Source organism: Lutra lutra, chromosome 14, assembly GCF_902655055.1.
Source record: "Lutra lutra chromosome 14, mLutLut1.2, whole genome shotgun sequence".
In the NCBI taxonomy this organism is placed as follows: Eukaryota; Metazoa; Chordata; class Mammalia; order Carnivora; family Mustelidae; genus Lutra; species Lutra lutra.
In genome coordinates, this window is record NC_062291.1 from 77015283 (window position 1) to 77031828 (window position 16546).

At 45.3% G+C, this 16546-nt stretch overlaps 1 protein-coding gene and 1 long non-coding RNA gene across 2 annotated transcripts in view; one reads left to right on the forward strand and one right to left on the reverse strand.

Moving 5' to 3' along the window:
- The window catches only part of EIF3A (eukaryotic translation initiation factor 3 subunit A), a 38997-nt gene extending 36164 nt beyond the window's left edge, over positions 1–2833 (reverse strand). The window contains exon 1 of the mRNA XM_047701676.1: positions 2611–2833. Coding sequence (XP_047557632.1) covers positions 2611–2659 — 49 coding nt within the window. The 5' untranslated portion in view covers positions 2660–2833. The remainder of the gene's footprint in view (positions 1–2610) is intronic.
- On the forward strand, positions 1813–15254 carry LOC125084436 (uncharacterized). Its single transcript, XR_007122617.1, has 3 exons — positions 1813–2300; positions 7014–7161; positions 14376–15254. It is a non-coding gene; the product is annotated as an uncharacterized LOC125084436 (long non-coding RNA).
- Positions 15255–16546: the final 1292 nt, after the last annotated feature.

Consider the following 16546-nt stretch of genomic DNA (forward strand, 5'->3'; position numbering starts at 1 on the left):
AAATGATTCCGGTGCATGAATTTCTTGCCTGTAACTGCTAGGCCAAGTTCTCACCTTCCCAAATGATTACTATGATCATTTCCAAAAATACTGTTCTGAATTACAAACTCAGAGTAACCTGAACTATTCTAAACTTATTCACATTTTATTAAAATAAAACGGATTAGTTCTGAATGTGTTTGAGGCCACAAATGTTACAGATAAAACCCATACATAAAATGAGATTTTCTCCATCAAATGAAATGTGCTTTTATAATCCTACTTTTGTTAAGTTTTGTAAGCAGTGCCATGTGCCATCCACATTCCGCTCACTTTAACACTTTAAGACAGCAGCTCTCATTCACAACATCAAAGGTGCAGAAGGTCCTATTTGAAAGTTAAGGCCTCTACTACAGAAACATCCAACCTACCTTTTAAAAAGACTGCAGCAAGGAGACAGTACAGCCTTATAAAAACCTACATAAAATTAAAGTCCCCCCCCAACGTGTCCCTTCATCTTCTTGCTCATCTTGCCTACTTTAATTTCAGATGCTTTCCTCAACGTTCCTTCATGAATCAAATCTATTTCAACTTAGAAAACATGTAAAAGCATTTAAGATTTGCTACACATTGGAGAACCCTTCTAATTAAAAAAAATTACTAAAATACTAAGCTCATATGAAGATTCAGAAGGGAGGAGTAATGAAAGAAACAAGGCCTGAACACAACGAATGTGTAATTATTTAGGCCATCAAGACTACAGTGCTTCAGACTATTAGCATAGGAAAAACTCCTGTCGGTAAACCAAATGACTGTGAAACAGATCTACAAGAGCAATTCGAACAGTAACTGAATCCCAGTCATTCTGTATACCATAATATAATTCTAAATTTTTAAACATAGAAAAAAATTCTAACTTTGCTACAGTTCATTTTATAGTGATAAATTTCCATTTCAATCTATTTGCTTTTCTAGAAATTAACATCCTTGGCCGCCTGGGTAGCTCAGTGGCTGGGTGTCTGCCTACAGCTCAGGTCATGATCCTGGGGTCCTGGCATTCCGACTCCCTGCCCAGCGGGGAGTCTGCTCCTCCCTCTCCCTCTGATCCTCCCCACCCCCCCTTCCTGCATAGTCTTTCTCTTACATAAATAAAATCTTACAAAAGCAAAAAAAAAAAAAAAAAAAAAGAAATTAACATTCTTAATTCTTGCCTGTTCTATTAGATCACTGGTTAAAATGAGTAGTCATCAGATCTAAGTTGTGGTTTTAACTGATTTTTAAAACAATTACTGTACTCTATTCCCAAGAATGTGGAATTATATCCCACACTCTTACCAACCCCCCAAATTGTTACTTTTAAAATAACGATGGGACAAACACACCTTCAGTCCTGTCAAGTTATCAGCAGTATTAATTTTATGTATTGACTGAAATTGAACTTTTCATAAGAGGAATTTTCAAACATGCTAACAAAATAAGCTCCATAAACATAAAACTGTAATAGGCGCGGTATATCCACCTACAACGCGGATAAGACCCAAAATCTGTTTGGGTAAAGAAAGGGTGAAAATAAGAGCCATGAACGCCCTACACACTTAGAAATTGCTGGGCTTAAAAAACTCTAAACGATAAAGTTTTTAAAAACCAGAGCAATGCATAATACATTTGCACCCCAAAAATGCCAACGTAATAAATGCCTCTTGAATACACCAGCACACGCACAAGTTTTCCTGAAAAGGGCCCGTGGCTTAAGTACACCTAGAAATAAAAATTGCAGGCAGTAGCGCTGTGGCGAAAAAACGCCTGATCTGAAAGTCTAGAGACCTCGGTTCTAGTCTCCTGGCTCGACAACTAACTCCGAGTGACCTTGGGTAAACATTCTCTCTAGGCCTCAATTTCGTTATTTTTAAGCGAGAACTTCAAGTCCCTCTCTTACAGTATTAACTCTGTTCCAACTTCATGTGATCAGGAATGGACTTTGGGGCTGCCAATAATCAATGCCAGAAAAAACAGGTAACAGGTTAAATGGGTCAGAGCCCCCGAAGCGGAGATACAGTGACGGAAAAAGGGTAAGTGGACCCTGACCCAGCAAAGACCGGCGCTGGATTTGGGGGGCGGAGGTGTCTGCAGGAGGGCCGGAGGTGGGACTGCCCGGCTCCCCGCGCCCGCAGGAGGTGGAGTCGAGGTTCTCGCGTGCATTGTCCCCGGGAGGGAGCCATGTTTCTTCCTCCCCGGCACTCCCAGATGGCGGCTGGGGGCGCGGGGCCTAAGCAACCGAAAGCCCGGCGACCTGGGCCTCCGGGCGGAGGCGGACAAGGAGGGTAAGGAACTCGGGTCCCGGAAACCTGTCTCCCGGACCGCGGCCCCCGAGACCCACCAGGAGGGGGCGGGGGGAAGGAAGGGCCCCCAAAGCGACGGTTCCCAGCTCCGCACCTCCCACCGGCTCCGGTCGGTCGGAGTGAGAAGGAAACCATGCCCACCCACGACCCGGACGGCGGCGGGCAGGTCGCATCGACCACCTCTCCGGCCTCAGCCGGGCAGCGGAGCAGCGAGAAGCAGGCCAGGGATCCTCGACCTCCGAGGCCTCGGGCCGACCCAGCCCGGCGCGCCCCGATCCCCTACCCTACTCACCGTTGGCGCGTTTGAGGGCATTTTCCGGCCTCTGAAAATAGGCCGGCATCTTGGCGGCAGGCTCCGCTCACCCGGCGTCAGCGAACTCCTTAGTGGCCCGGGCCGGGAGAGGAGACGAAGGGGAACCAGCGTGAGGTTCCACGCGCCTCGCCAGCAGTCGCCCGCGCCCAGCCGGCCAGAGACGGAAAGGAAGGAGCCACGTGACCCCCGCACGGCGGCGCCGCCACCGCCCAGGCCCCGGATGTAGGGGTGGGGGGGAGAGGTCCTCCGCGCGCAGGCGCGCTCCTCTCGCGCGCGCCGGCTGACGTGGCGGCTGCCCCCGTCCTACTTGAGCGCCGCTTCCCCCTCCCGCCTCGTCGGGGAAAAGCTATGGGACAAGGTTCTCAGGCTCTTTTCTCCTTGAGGGAGAATGGGGGTGAGAAAGGTGATACTTGTGTCAGAGTCTCTGACTGGCGAGAAAGAAGGCGTGTGCACAGACTTTTGGACGCGCTTTGTGCGGAGTCACGCAAAGTTACAGTCAGGTCCCATTCGCCCAAGGAATGATCTGTCGCCGCTGAATGAAAATGCCGAATATATTCGTTTATCGGACATGCGCTGAGCAACCATCGCTAGGCCAGCGCTGCTCACCGCTGGTTAATAGCAGTGACCTGTCCCTTGACGGACTAGCAGAGGAAGGAGGGACGCGGTAATTACATTAGCAACCTTATTTTATATCGGTAAAATTAAAAAGTTGCTGACACAAAAGTTGTCCGGAGGATGGGAGCACTCAGAGAAGGTGAGTTTTGAGCTGAGACCTGAAAGACGGGGACAGACTGGAAACAGTAATCCGGCAAGAGGACAGAAGTTCTGTATCAGAACAGACTTTGCATAATGTTTGAAGATACATGGGAGTGTTCTAGCCTTGACATTCAGCACACACCGCAAAGAAACGTAAGAAAAACCAGTGTTAGCTGCAGGGAATCAATTTCTTAGGCCCCTTGCTACATACAGTCTTTTATTATTGATCTACAGGGTTTTTTTTTTTTTTAAGATTTTATTTATTTATTTGACAGACAGAGATCACAAGTAGACAGAGAGGCAGGCAGAGAGAGAGGAGGAAGCAGGCTCCCTGCTGAGCAGAGAGCCCGATGTGGGGCTCGATCCCAGGACCCTGAGATCATGACCTGAGCTGAAAGCAGAGGCTTTAACCCACTGAGCCACCCAGGCGCCCCTTGATCTACAGTTTTAATGCTCGGTCATTAACTAGTACAACTAGAACTTGAAAGCCATTTAAACTGAATCTAAGGGCGCCTGGGTGGCTCAGTGGGTTAAAGCCTCTGCCTTCCGCTCAGGTCATGATCTCAGGGTCCTGGGATCGAGGCCCGCATCGGGCTCTCTGCTCAGCAGGGAACCTGCTTCCTCCTCTCTGTCTACTTGTGATCTCTCTCTCTCTCTGTCAAATTTAAAAAAAAAAAAATCTGGGGCGCCTGGGTGGCTCAGGTCATGATCCCAGGTCCTGGGTTCGAGCCCCACATCGGGCTTTCTGCTCAGCAGGGAGCCTGCTTCCTCCTCTCTCTCCACCTGCCTCTCTGCCTACTTGTGATTTCTCTCTGTCAAATAAATAAAATCTTTAAAAAAAAAAAATAAAATAAATAAAAATAAAAAAAAAATCTTAAAAAAAATAAACAATCTAATAACTCAAGCCCTAAGTATGAAATTAAGATGAGTTCAGAAGAAAAATTCAGGGGCGTCTGGGTGGCTCAGTGGGTTGGTTTAACCTCCGCCTTCAGCCCAGGTCATGATCTCAAGGTCCTGGAATCAAGCCCCGCATCGGGCTCTCTGCTCAGCGAGGGGCCTGCTTCCCCCTCTCTCCCTGCCTCTCTGCCTACTTGTGATCTCTCTGTCAAATGGGTAAATAAAATTTAGAAAAAAGAAAAAGAAAAATTCAGAAAGCAGCAGTGGAATAAATTGTTCCAAATTTATTACACATTTTGTAATAATGCATGAACTATGCAAATGAATGACAGTACTGTAACAGGGGAACAAGGAATCCACAGCACATACACACAAAAAGCATTTTCCCCTCATTGTTTCTGCCTCAGCAAAGAGGTTTTTCTATTTAAGTAAATTTATCCCTATAAAGAAAGAAAACTTGGGAAATGCAGAAAAGATCAAAGATACATCACAGATTCTAAAAAGGTTATTTAAAAATTAACTTCAGAGAGTTCTTCCTCCAAAATTCTTGGGCCACTCCAAATGTCTAAATTTACTTCCCCAAAATTAAGAACCAGACAGAGTTGAATAACAAGTACTAAGAAGCTATAGGAACTGTTTTATGGGGAAGGATCAAGAGACTCGTTTGTATATGCAGTAATTAAGTCAAAATTAAAGAGCTAAACATAAGAGCAAATACAGCTTTTAAATGCTCTAGATAGAAAACTATTTGGTAGGCCGTAGAGAAACGTAACAGAATAAAATAAAAGGAAACCTGACCTAAATACCAGAAAAAGCTTTCCAATATTCTTACCTTTTCATTCTCATATCTTGAAGAAGATGGTAAAATAATATCATTGATTATTACTCATTATGTGGTAGACTTAAAACAAGACAAACACTAGAAAATTTGGAGCAAAAACTGAAATTCAATGTTTCTGCATCTTCATTCTTTTCTCTCAAGTTAAAGTAGATAAAACATTTGGTAATATAATAACCAATGATCATTTAAGTGCATTAAGTACAATTAGTGTCTAGTACTGTATTTGTGAATAGTCTCAACTTCCAGAATAAATTTTATTAAATTCAGCCAATAGGAGGGGATGCCTGGGTGGCTTGGCTGGTTAAGCGTTTGCCTTCAGCTCAGGTCATGATCCCAGGGTCCTGGGATAGCATCCTGCATGCATGGGGCTCCCTGCCCAGCGGGGAGCCTGCTTCTCCCTCTGCCTGCCACTCCCACCTGCTTGTGGTCTCACTTTCCCTCAGACAAATAAATAAATAAATAAAGTCTTTTAAAAAAAATTTTTTTTAATTCAGCCAGTAGGTATTAAGTACCAGCTAATAGCCTGTTTTCCAGGAGTTGATGTATCACTGGTGAATATGGATGAGTACACAATGAGGAGCGAGATAGGATCTATTCTGAACCAGAATTAAAGCATAATTACTTGTTGATTAATGCTCACTTTGTAGAAAGCAAGTAACCTGAATATGCTGGAAACCACTTTAGGAAGTAGTAAAGGGAAACGATCAGGCTAGTGAAGGTGTTTCCCTAAACAAGCTACTTTTGGGGACGCCTGGGTGGCTCAGTTGGTTGGGCGGCTGCCTTCGGCTCAGGTCATGATTCCAGCGTCCTGGGATCGAGTCCCATATCGGGCTCCTTGCTCGGCAGGGAACCTGCTTCTCCCTCTGCTTCTGCCTGCCTCTTGGCCTACTTGTGATCTCTCTCTCTCTCTAAAAAAGAAAAAAAAAAAAAAAAAGATTTACAAGCTACTTTTGTACTACACATAACTAGATAATTTCTCTAATACAGTGTTTGGAGGTTTTGAGTAGAGCAAATAAGATTCTGAAAAAAGAAAAAAAAAACTTGTTGGGAGCACAAAAGAATACTACATTGTACATATTTGCAACATGATACAGCTTTAAACCAAGTATCATATTTTATAGTTTACAAAATGCTTTCTCATTCGTCATTTTGTTTACAAGAATGCTGGAATGAAGGTATTTACACTGAAACTAAACAGTTTCAGAGTGTTAGACCGTGGTTGACCATTACACATTCCTTCAACAAACCATTATCAAGTACCCACCACATACCCGGTACCAGAATTAAGTGCCTGATAGACAGGTGCAAAGCAGTGAACAGGACAGACTTGGTTCCTGCCTTCTTGGACTTGGCAGCCTAGAGAGAAGAAAGACTTCAAACAGTTGCCAGAAGCTTCTTGAAGATGGAGACACCACTCCAGTCCAGGTCCCCATTGTCTTTCCTGGTCCATCTGTCACCACACTCAATGTCTTTCAGTATCTTAAACTGAAAACCCAAGAGGGCCATCCCTTCCCTTGGGACATCTACCACCACCACCCATTCCTTGTTCTCAACAACAACCTATTTCTCCACATTACTTGTCACTTCCTCCAGGATTCTTACTGAGCCCCCAGATTAGTTTGGATTCCAAAGCACAGAACACCAATATCATCCCATCTTAGCACTGATCAGACATCAATGTAATTACTTGCAGACTATAAGCTCCAGAGTGGAAGCTTTTGTATTCTTCACACTACATGTCCAATGCCTGGCAGATGAGATACTCTCAAAAAATGCTGGAGAGATGAATGAATGAATCCCCATAAAAAGATTTATATAAAAATTTCTGCTATACCTGTGGGGAAGTAACAAGTGCCAAAGTTCAATGTGTGTCTTCTTTTATTTGTAGAATATCTACCTATCTACATGGGGCTCTCAATCTACTTGAGCCCCAGCATGCAAATACCAAAGAAGAAACAATGTTCTTCACTCAAAACTCCTAATTGCCCTGGTATTAAATGTCCAGCTGTACCGAAGTTCATTTGTAACTTTCTGAGGTCAGTATTCAAATAGATCATGCTTTCCTACACGTGTATATCCCTTCTCTTCTTCCTATCCCACCCATTGTTACCTGATCAACCCCTATGAATACTTTAAGCCTCAGCTCAAAGACTTCCTCTGGGGGCACCTGGGTAGCTCAGTGGGTTAAAGCCTCTGCCTTCAGCTCAGGTCATGATCCCAGGGTCTTGGGATTGAGCCCCGTATCAGGCTCTCTGCTCAGCAGGGAGACTGCTTCCTCCTCTCTCTCTGCCTGCTTCTCTGCCTACTTGTGATCTCTGTCTGTCAAATAAATAAATAAAATCTTTAAAAAAAAAAAAAAGACTTCCTCTGTAGAGCCTTTCAGCCAGTGGGAGGCTGCTCAGGCCACCATTAACGTGAGTAACCAGGCCATCTCTGGACACTCTGCTGCCCCAGCAACTGGTGGCTCTAGTCCTCCCTCAAACCACTGGTGCCTGGATCAGTGACTAACTAGCTCTTCCCTCTAGCTATTTCTAGAACATTCTCTCTCCTCCCTTGAACTGTGAATATTGAACTTCATGCCATTAGACTAGACCACACGTGATTCCCCTATGTGACAGTCCTCTATAGGCATCTGCGGATCTGCAGGTCACAACCCCTCATTCCTTGACTCTTCTAACTCTCTGTCACCAACATGATTGTCATAATTATTAGTGGTTTCTATACCCATGTGGATGATCCTGCCAGTATCCTGGCCACCTGGCCTTCACAATTGTGTCCTCTACCTTACCTCACTCATTCACACACATGCTGATACCCTAGAGTCTAGACTAAGAAAGAGGAAACTTGTTCTGTAAAGGACTAAGTGGTAAATATTATAGGTTTTGCAGGCCAGGAGGCTGTATCTTCAATTCTTGAAGCAACTGTTCTTGCTGAAAGAATAATAGTCCTTGGGGCGCCTGGGTGGCTCAGTGGATTAAAGCCTCTGCCTTCAGCTCAGGTCATGATCCCAGGGTCCTGGGATCGAGCCCCATATCGGGCTCTCTGCTCAGCAGGGAGCCTGTTTCCTCCTCTCTCTCTGCCTGCTTGTGATCTCTGTCAAATACATAAATAAAATCTTAAAAAAGAAGAAGAAGAAGAAGAATAGTCCTTGTATATATGTGTGTATATTACATTTAAAACTGTAAAAACTAGGGCATCTGGGTGGCTCAGTCAGTTAAATGTCTACCTTTGGCTCAGGTCATGATCAGGTTCTGAAATCAAGTCCTGCATCAGGCTTCTTGCTTGGTGGGGAGTCTGCTTCTCCCTCTCCCTCTGCCCCCATGCCAACCCAGCTTGGGGTCTCTCTCTCTCAAATGAGTAAATAAAATATTTTAAAAAACTGTAAAAGCTATCTTGATGAGCACTGAGCAATATATAGAATTGGTGAATCACTCTATTCTATAACTGAAACTAATGTAATAATATATGTTAACTATACTGAAATTAAAAATTTTTTTAAAATTTGAATGTAATGACTAAAAAATAGTGAAGACTGTTCTTATTCTTTAAAAAAAAAAAGATTTTATGTATTTGACAGAGACACAGCCAGAGGAGGCAGTGGGAGAAGAAGCAGCAAGCTTCCCGCAGAACAAGGAGCCAATGTGGGGCTCAATCCCAGGACCCCAGGATCATGACCTGAGCTGAAGGCAGACGCTTCACTATGGAGCCACCCAGGCACCCCATAAGGACTGTTCTTAGCTCCAGGCTGTGTAAACACAGGCAGTGGGCCCACTTGAGCCCCTAGGCCCTGTTTGCTGACCCCTGCACTACACCTTGTCACACTGCTCTCTCAGTTTCCAGATCTTGATTTCAGGCATCTCACATTCTCGTTCATTCCAGTACACCACAACCCCCACCAATCCTGCTGCCTGATGAACCTGCAATCCGGTCATCAATCCTACTTCTGTTACTCACCGCTGCTCCCCATCCCTCATGTCCTCTGTTAACCCCGCACCCAACTCGGATTCCATCATTTAGTTCTTTCCTTGCTCTGCTTTCCCTTTATTTGGCCCCAACCCTAGCCAATCCAAGCATCCTTCTGCTCCTTGCCCTCGGCCCAGTATGACTGGGGAAAAATATACAACTGTGTCAACAAGTCCCACTTTAAATTCATGACCACAAGCTGCAGCAGGCCCCGTGCTGCTCTTCAGCCATCCTACTGCTCTGCTTCTCGAGGCTATGTCCCCATTCTCCCTAGTGACTGTGCCATACATTTTCCTCTCTCCAGTCCTCTCCCCTCAGCCATTGGCTTCATTTTCTATAGCGCGGCAAACAGTGGAGCAGTTAAACGAGAAAGTGCCTCTGCACTCTGCCATTGACCCACCCCTGTTCCTATACTCGAAGCTGCCTCTCTCCTGGTACCCTTCGGTCTGTGCTCCTCTAAAGCCAGCCTTTGGTACTGGTGCCTTGGATTCCATCTCCTCTCACACTGCAGGCTGTTCACTCCAGCCTCCCTGAAACGCTGTCTTCACTTGGCTTCCAAGATCCCCTTTTCCTGATTTTCCTCCTACCTCTTTGACTCCTCTGTCTCTTCGAACTGCCATCTCCTCATCTCTCTGACCTCTGAGGTTGGAAAGCCCCAGGGCTCAGCCCCTGGATGTCTGCCATCCTCTAACTGCATCCATCTCTTGGTTCTAGCTCATGGCTTTAGATATCATCCCTGTGCTTAGAAGTTACAAAACTACATCACCAGTGCTCTACGTCTCTCCTGAAAGCCAGGCTCACACCCCAGTGACTAAATGATACCTCCATTAAGAGTTTGACATACATGGGGCTCCTGGGTGGCTCAGAGGGTTAAGCCTCTGCCTTCGGCTCCGGTCATGATCTCAGGGTTTTGGGATCGAGCCCCGCATCAGGCTCTCTGCTCAGCAGGGAGCCTGCTTCCTCCTCTTTCTCTGCCTGCCTCTCTGCCTACTTGTGATCTCTGTCAAATAAATAAAATCTTTAAAAAAAAAAAGGGGGGGGGGGTGCCTGGGTGGCTCAGTGGGTTGAGCCGCTGCCTTCGGCTCGAGTCCGCATCAGGCTCTCTGCTCAGCAGGGAGCCTGCTTCCTCCTGTCTCTCTGCCTGCCTCTCTGCCTGCTTGTGATCTCTGTCTGTCAAATAAATAAATAAAATCTTTAAAAAAAAAAAAAAAAGTTTGACATACAACATATACCCAACCTGCCCCAAACCAGACTCCTGGTCTCTCTGGCCTCCCACCAACTCCTCCCATTATCTTCCCCATGTAAATAATGGCAATCCCCTTCTTCCAGTTGTTCGAACCAAAAATATTGGAGACATCATCCTTAACTCTACTTTTTCTGCCACAGGCCCACATCCGATTGATCCATCAGCCAATCCCATTTCTACCACCTCCACAGCTATCACTGTCTCACCCAGACTATGTAATAACCTATTCACTTGTCTTTCTGTTTCTCTTCGGCCCCCTTCTTGTTACCCTCCACCATAGCAAGCAGGGGGATCTTTTAAAATAAAAGGTAGGTGATTATGTCAGTCCCCTAATCAAGGTCCCCTTGTGGCTGCCCAGCTCAGGCAGGCAAAGTCAAAGTCCTTACAGTGGCCCACAAGATCCTACAGATCTCCTTCTCCTCACCCTTCCTGCCATGCCAGGCCAGTGTCACCTTTTCAGGGCTGTCTTTCCTTTCCTCTTAAAGTTGTAACAACCTCCCTTCCTTCCATACTTCCAAGCACCCTTTTCTTGATTTTCCTCCACAGCATTTATTTAGTTATCTCCATCTCATTGATATATTTCATGATCCACCCCTCTAGAATGTAAGATTGATGAAGGCAGGGATTGACTTCTGTTTTGTTCAACTGCTGTCTGTCTAGCATCTGTAACTGCCTGGCACAGAGTAAGCACTCAACAAATATTTGGATCTTTTTATAAGATTTTATTCATTTTTTTTTGAGAGAGAGAGAGAGAGAACATGAGTGAGAGAGCACAAGCAGGGGGAGCAGCAGAGGGAGAGGGAAAAGCAGAGGGAAGGGAGAAGCAGACTCCTCGCTGAGCAGAGAGCCCAATATGGGGCTTGATCCCATGAACCTAAGATCATGACCTGAGCCGAAGGCAGTCATTTAAGCAAATGAGCCACCCAGGTGCCCCTCAATAATATTTGCTAAAAAAATGACTTCATGGGTTAAAGCAAGCTTTCTGTATTATAATTGCCCATCTGCATGTTAGTCCCCTCCATGACACTGGAAGTCCCTTGAAGGTACTGACTGGGGACATTTCATCCTTGTGTGTAGACAGTGCCTGGCACATGGTCAATAGCCAGGAAGTATTTGCTCAGTGTATACTTCAGAGCACCCTCATGGTTCCAACTGCCTGATGATAAAGAAAGTCCAAAACCTTACACTCTTGCATTCTTAACCATGAAAGTGTCCAATGAGGGTTGGAAATCTTTTCAACAGTAGTGTTCCAAAAGCAGATGTGGGGTGCACAGTGCCTGGGTCAGGCAGTTCTTACTGAACATTTAGGTTGTGCAAATTTTTTTTTTCAAGATTTTATTTATTTGTTAGAGAGAGGGAGAGAGGAAGAGTCCACAAGCAGTGGGGAATGGCAGAGGGAGGGGAGAAGCAGACTCCCTGCCGAGCAGGGAGCCCGAAAGGAGGCTCAATCCCAGGACCCTGAGATCATGACCTGAGCCAAAGGCAGACACTTAACCAACTGAACCACCCAGTCACCCCTAGGTTGTGCAAATTTAAAGCAGGAAATTGGAATGCAGATTCAATGGAGTATATTCTTAGCAGGAACGTATCCCGGGAGCATTTGTTATTTATTGGGAGAAAAGCATCTTACATTCAGGAGACTTCACCCATTAATATCCTGCCGGACTCCAGGACAAGTCTGAGGGGAAGAAGAGAAGCATGTTTGTGGGAATTGGCATACATAGTCACACATGCCATTGTCAGGCCACACAGCCTAGCTCCTGCTTGGAAATTTAGGAGACTCTGCTCAAAGCCACACAATCCATCAAGGGCCAAGAGCAGAATGAGTAAGACACCGTGCAGAGTAGCTTAGGGTGTGGTTTGAAAATGGGCTTCTCTGTTAAATGTGTGAACTATGATTAGAAGGAACCCTGGAACCGCAGGGTGTGGGCTTTCATCTTGGGCTTGTGGGTACTAGACAATCACATGGACCTTTTCATTGTGTTATATTCTCACGAAGCAACTAAAATGGCACCTCCTCGGAGAGTCCCTTCCTGATCACACGGTCTAAAGCTTGAGACTACCTTAGTTTAATTCTCAGTGGAGCGTTTATCACTCATGGATAGTGTTCATTGTTTCCTTGGTTTCCCTCCCCACCGCACCACACTAAATGGTAAGCTTTAAGCAACCAAGTTCATCGTGTTAAGCACTGTAGCTCCAACTCCCAGAACTATGCTGGGCATGGGTCAACTCTGTAAATATGTGATGTGTGAATAAATAAAGGAATGGAGACTGTGGTCAGCAGGATTCCAAGGTGTCCACAAGATTTCTACTCCCTGATTGTACACGCCTTGTATATTACCTGAGACCACAAACATGATGGGGTGTTACTTCTCTGATTAGGTTATATTATTTATCTAGTTGACTTTAAGAAGAGAATATCTGAGTGGATCTAGCCAATTACATAAGCCCTATAAACCCTGAGGCAGAGGAAGTAAGAAATTCAAAACATGAAAGGTTAAATGGAAAGAGCTGCATAGCAAGGAAATGTGGACGACTTCTAGGAGCTGAGGGCAGCCTACAGGCAAAACCCAGCTAGTGCACAGAAGCCTCAGTCCGCAACTGCAAGGAGCTGAATTCCATCAACAACTTGGATGAATATAAAGGGAAATTCTTCTGCAGAGCCTCCAGGAAGGAACAAACCCTTGCCATCACCCAGACTTCATCCTGGCAACAGCCTGAGCAGAGACCTCGTTGTGCCATGCTGGGACTTCTGGTCTATAGAGCTGTGAGCTGATAAATGGGTGTTGTTTTAAGTCACTAAGTTTGTAGTAATTTGTTACACAGCAAAAGAAAACTAATACAGAGACAGGTTTCCCCATACTAATTTCTAGAGAAAGAAGAATGAAACATGAGTGGAGTCAAATTCTTTTTTCTTTTTTTAAGATTTTATTTATTTATTTGACAGAGAGAGAGATCACAAGTAGGCAGAGAGGTAGGCAGAGAGAGGGAGAAGCAGGCTCTCTGCTCAGCAGGGAGCCTGATGCGGGGCTCGATCCCAGGACCCTGAGATCATGACCTGAGCCGAAGGCAGCGGCTTAACCCACTGAGCCACCCAGGCACCCCTATTTTTATTTTTTTAAAGATTTTATTTATTTATGGGGCGCCTGGGTGGCTCAGTGGGTTAAGCCTCTGCCTTCGGCTCAGGTCATGATCCCAGGGTTCTGGGATCGAGCCCCGCATCGGGCTCCCTGCTCAGTGGGGAGCCTGCTTCCTCCTCTCTCTCTCTGCCTGCCTCTCTGCCTACTGTGATCTCTCTCTGTCTGTCAAATAAATAAATAAAATCTTAAAAAAAAAAAAGATTTTATTTATTTATTTGGCAGAGAGAGCATGAGCACAAGCAAGGGGAACAGCAGACACAGAGAGAGGGAGAAGCAGGCTCCCTGCTGGGCAGGGAGCCCGACTCAGGGCTCAATCCCAGAACCCTGGAACCATGACCTGAGCGGAAGGCAGACACTTAATGACTGAGCCACCTAGGCACCCTAAATAAATCTTTTAAAAAAAGAAAAGATGGGGCACCGGGGTGGCTCAGTGGGTTAAGCCTCTGCCTTCGGCTCAGGTCATGATCTCAGGGTCCTGAGATCGAGCCCCACATCGGGCTCTCTGCTCAGCAGGGAGCCTGCTTCCCTCTCTCTCTCTCTCTGCCTGCCTCTGCCTACTTGTGATCGCTTTCAAATAAATAAATAAAATCTTAAAAAAAAAAAAAAGAAAAGAAAAGAAAAGGGGCGCCTGGGTGGCTGAGTGGGTTAAAGCCTCTGCCTTCAGCTGGGGCTGGGGTCCCAGGGTCCTGGGATCCAGCCCTGCATCAGGCTCTCTGCTCAGCAGGGAGCCTGCTTTCCTCTCTCTCTCTCTGCCTGCCTCTCTGCCTACTTGTAATCTCTCTCTCTGTCAAATAAATAAATAAAATCTTAGAAAAAAGAAACGGGGAAGAGTAGCTTTGTGGGAGAGAAACCTGACAAATATTGCCTCAGTGGGATGACCAAGGTTTATACCTCAGTGCAGCCTCGATCTGATGTGATGACAGCAGCACTTCTATGGTCTTCCTCCCCAAAACACATGACCAATCATGAGAAAAAACATCAGACAAATCCTAACTGAAAGATGGTCTTCGAAAAGTTCTGGCCAGAACTCCTGAAAACTGTCAAGGTCATCAAAAAACTAGGAAAGTCTGAGAAACTGTCACAGGCAAGAGGAGCCAAAGGAAACATTTTGACTAAATATGTTATCCTGAATAGGATCCTGGGACAGAACAAGGACATTAGGCAAAAACTAAGGAAAAAACATGGACTTTAGATACTAATGTATCAGTATTGGTTCATTATTTGTGACAAATGTACCATATTGATGTAAGATGTTACTAAAAGAAGAAACTTATCGAAGGGTATGTGGTAACTCTCTATCTTTGCAACTTTTCTGTAAATCTAAAACTACTCTAAAAAGAATTTTGGCTTCCAAAAGTTTGAAAAATTAAAAGTGATAAAAGAAAAAGAAAATGTCTATTTATAAAATGTGAGGGGAAAGGGATTTTAAGACACTGTAGGTAATGAATTCTATCATCTTTCATATTCTTTGAAAAATCCAAATACAGGTCAGAATTTATCTCAATTACATTTTCTTACTGATCTGTTTCTTTTAATACAACACAGCTTGAAAGCCGGGCTTCTTTGGGCCTGGGATCTACTCAGGTTCCAACATCAGCACCCTGATACTGTGGAGAACACAGGAAGGATGACTTTCCATTGGGAATCTTCTGGAAAGCTCACACAGACAGGAAGCCAGTTAATCATCAGGACAGAGTGTCTAGGCATTTGACTAAAGCCCCTTTCAGAAGGGACTTCTTGGGCCCCAAGCAAGCCTGGAATCCCTTAAAAGAGTTGACATCCCTGGGGCGCCTGGGTGGCTCAGTGGGTTAAAGCCTCTGCCTTCGGCTCAGGTCATGATCTCAGGGTCCTGGGATCAAGCCCCACATTGGGCTCTCTGCTCCGCGGGGAGCCTGCTTCCTCCTCTCTCTCTGCCTGCCTCTCTGCCTACTTGTGATCTATGTCTGTCAAATAAATAAATAAAATCTTAAAAAAAAAAAAAAAAAAGAGTTGACATCCCAATGCTCTCCTGACTGACACATACCTAATATTTGATTAAATATGATTAAGGAAAAATGATGAAAAGAAGAGCCAGGGCTCATAGGACTTGGGAATTAGAACATCTGTAGAAGGTGCTGAGGCCCCTTATCTACATGTCCAGACAGTCTGGGCATTTTTCATATCCTTATCAGTGCCAATATCTGCTTACTCTTTTCTTGGGAACCAGAGAACAAGCAGGCTGTGTGAAAGAGACCAAGCAGGCCTCAACCAGCTATCATTAGAAAAGCCTACCGAGGGGCGCCTGGGTGGCTCAGTGGGTTAAGCCGCTGCCTTCGGCTTGGGTCATGATCTCAGGGTCCTGGGTTCAAGCCCCGCGTCGGGCTTTCTGCTCAGCGGGGAGCCTGCTTCCTCCTCTCTCTCTGCCTGCCTCTCTGCCCGCTTGTGATCTCTCTCTGTCAAATAAATAAATAAAATCTTTAAAAAAAAAAAAAAAGAAAAGCCTACCGAAAATGAAACAAGATGGGATTGGGAGGGAGACAAACCATAAGTGACTCTTAATCTCACAAAACAAACTGAAGGTTGCTGGGGGGAGGGGGGTTGTGAGAAGGGGGTGGGGTTATGGACATTGGGGAGGGTATGTGCTATGGTGAGTGCTGTGAAGTGTGTAAACCTGGCAATTCACAGACTGTACCCCTGGGCTTAAAAATAATAGTTATAAAAAATAAAAAAAATTAAAAAATAATAATAAATAAATTTAAAAAAAAAAGCCTACCGATAAGGTAGGCCCTTGGCTGTTATTCGTGAACTTGGATTTCAGAAGTACGCCCGCCATTCTTGGAATTGATTAGAGTGACTATCTAGACTGCTTGCACCGACAATGGTGTTTAATGCCGACTACCTGTTTCCTTTGGAAAGACTGGAATTTGTGTACGTGCTAGGCACATGTTGCCACACGACTGCCCCCCAATAAAAACCTGTCTCTAAGAGGCTTCGCTCGTCCATGATATTTTGCTTGCGTTGTCACAGCTTGTTGCTGGAGGAATGAAACGTGTCCTGTGTGACTCCACGGAGAGGACTCTTGGAAGCTTGGGA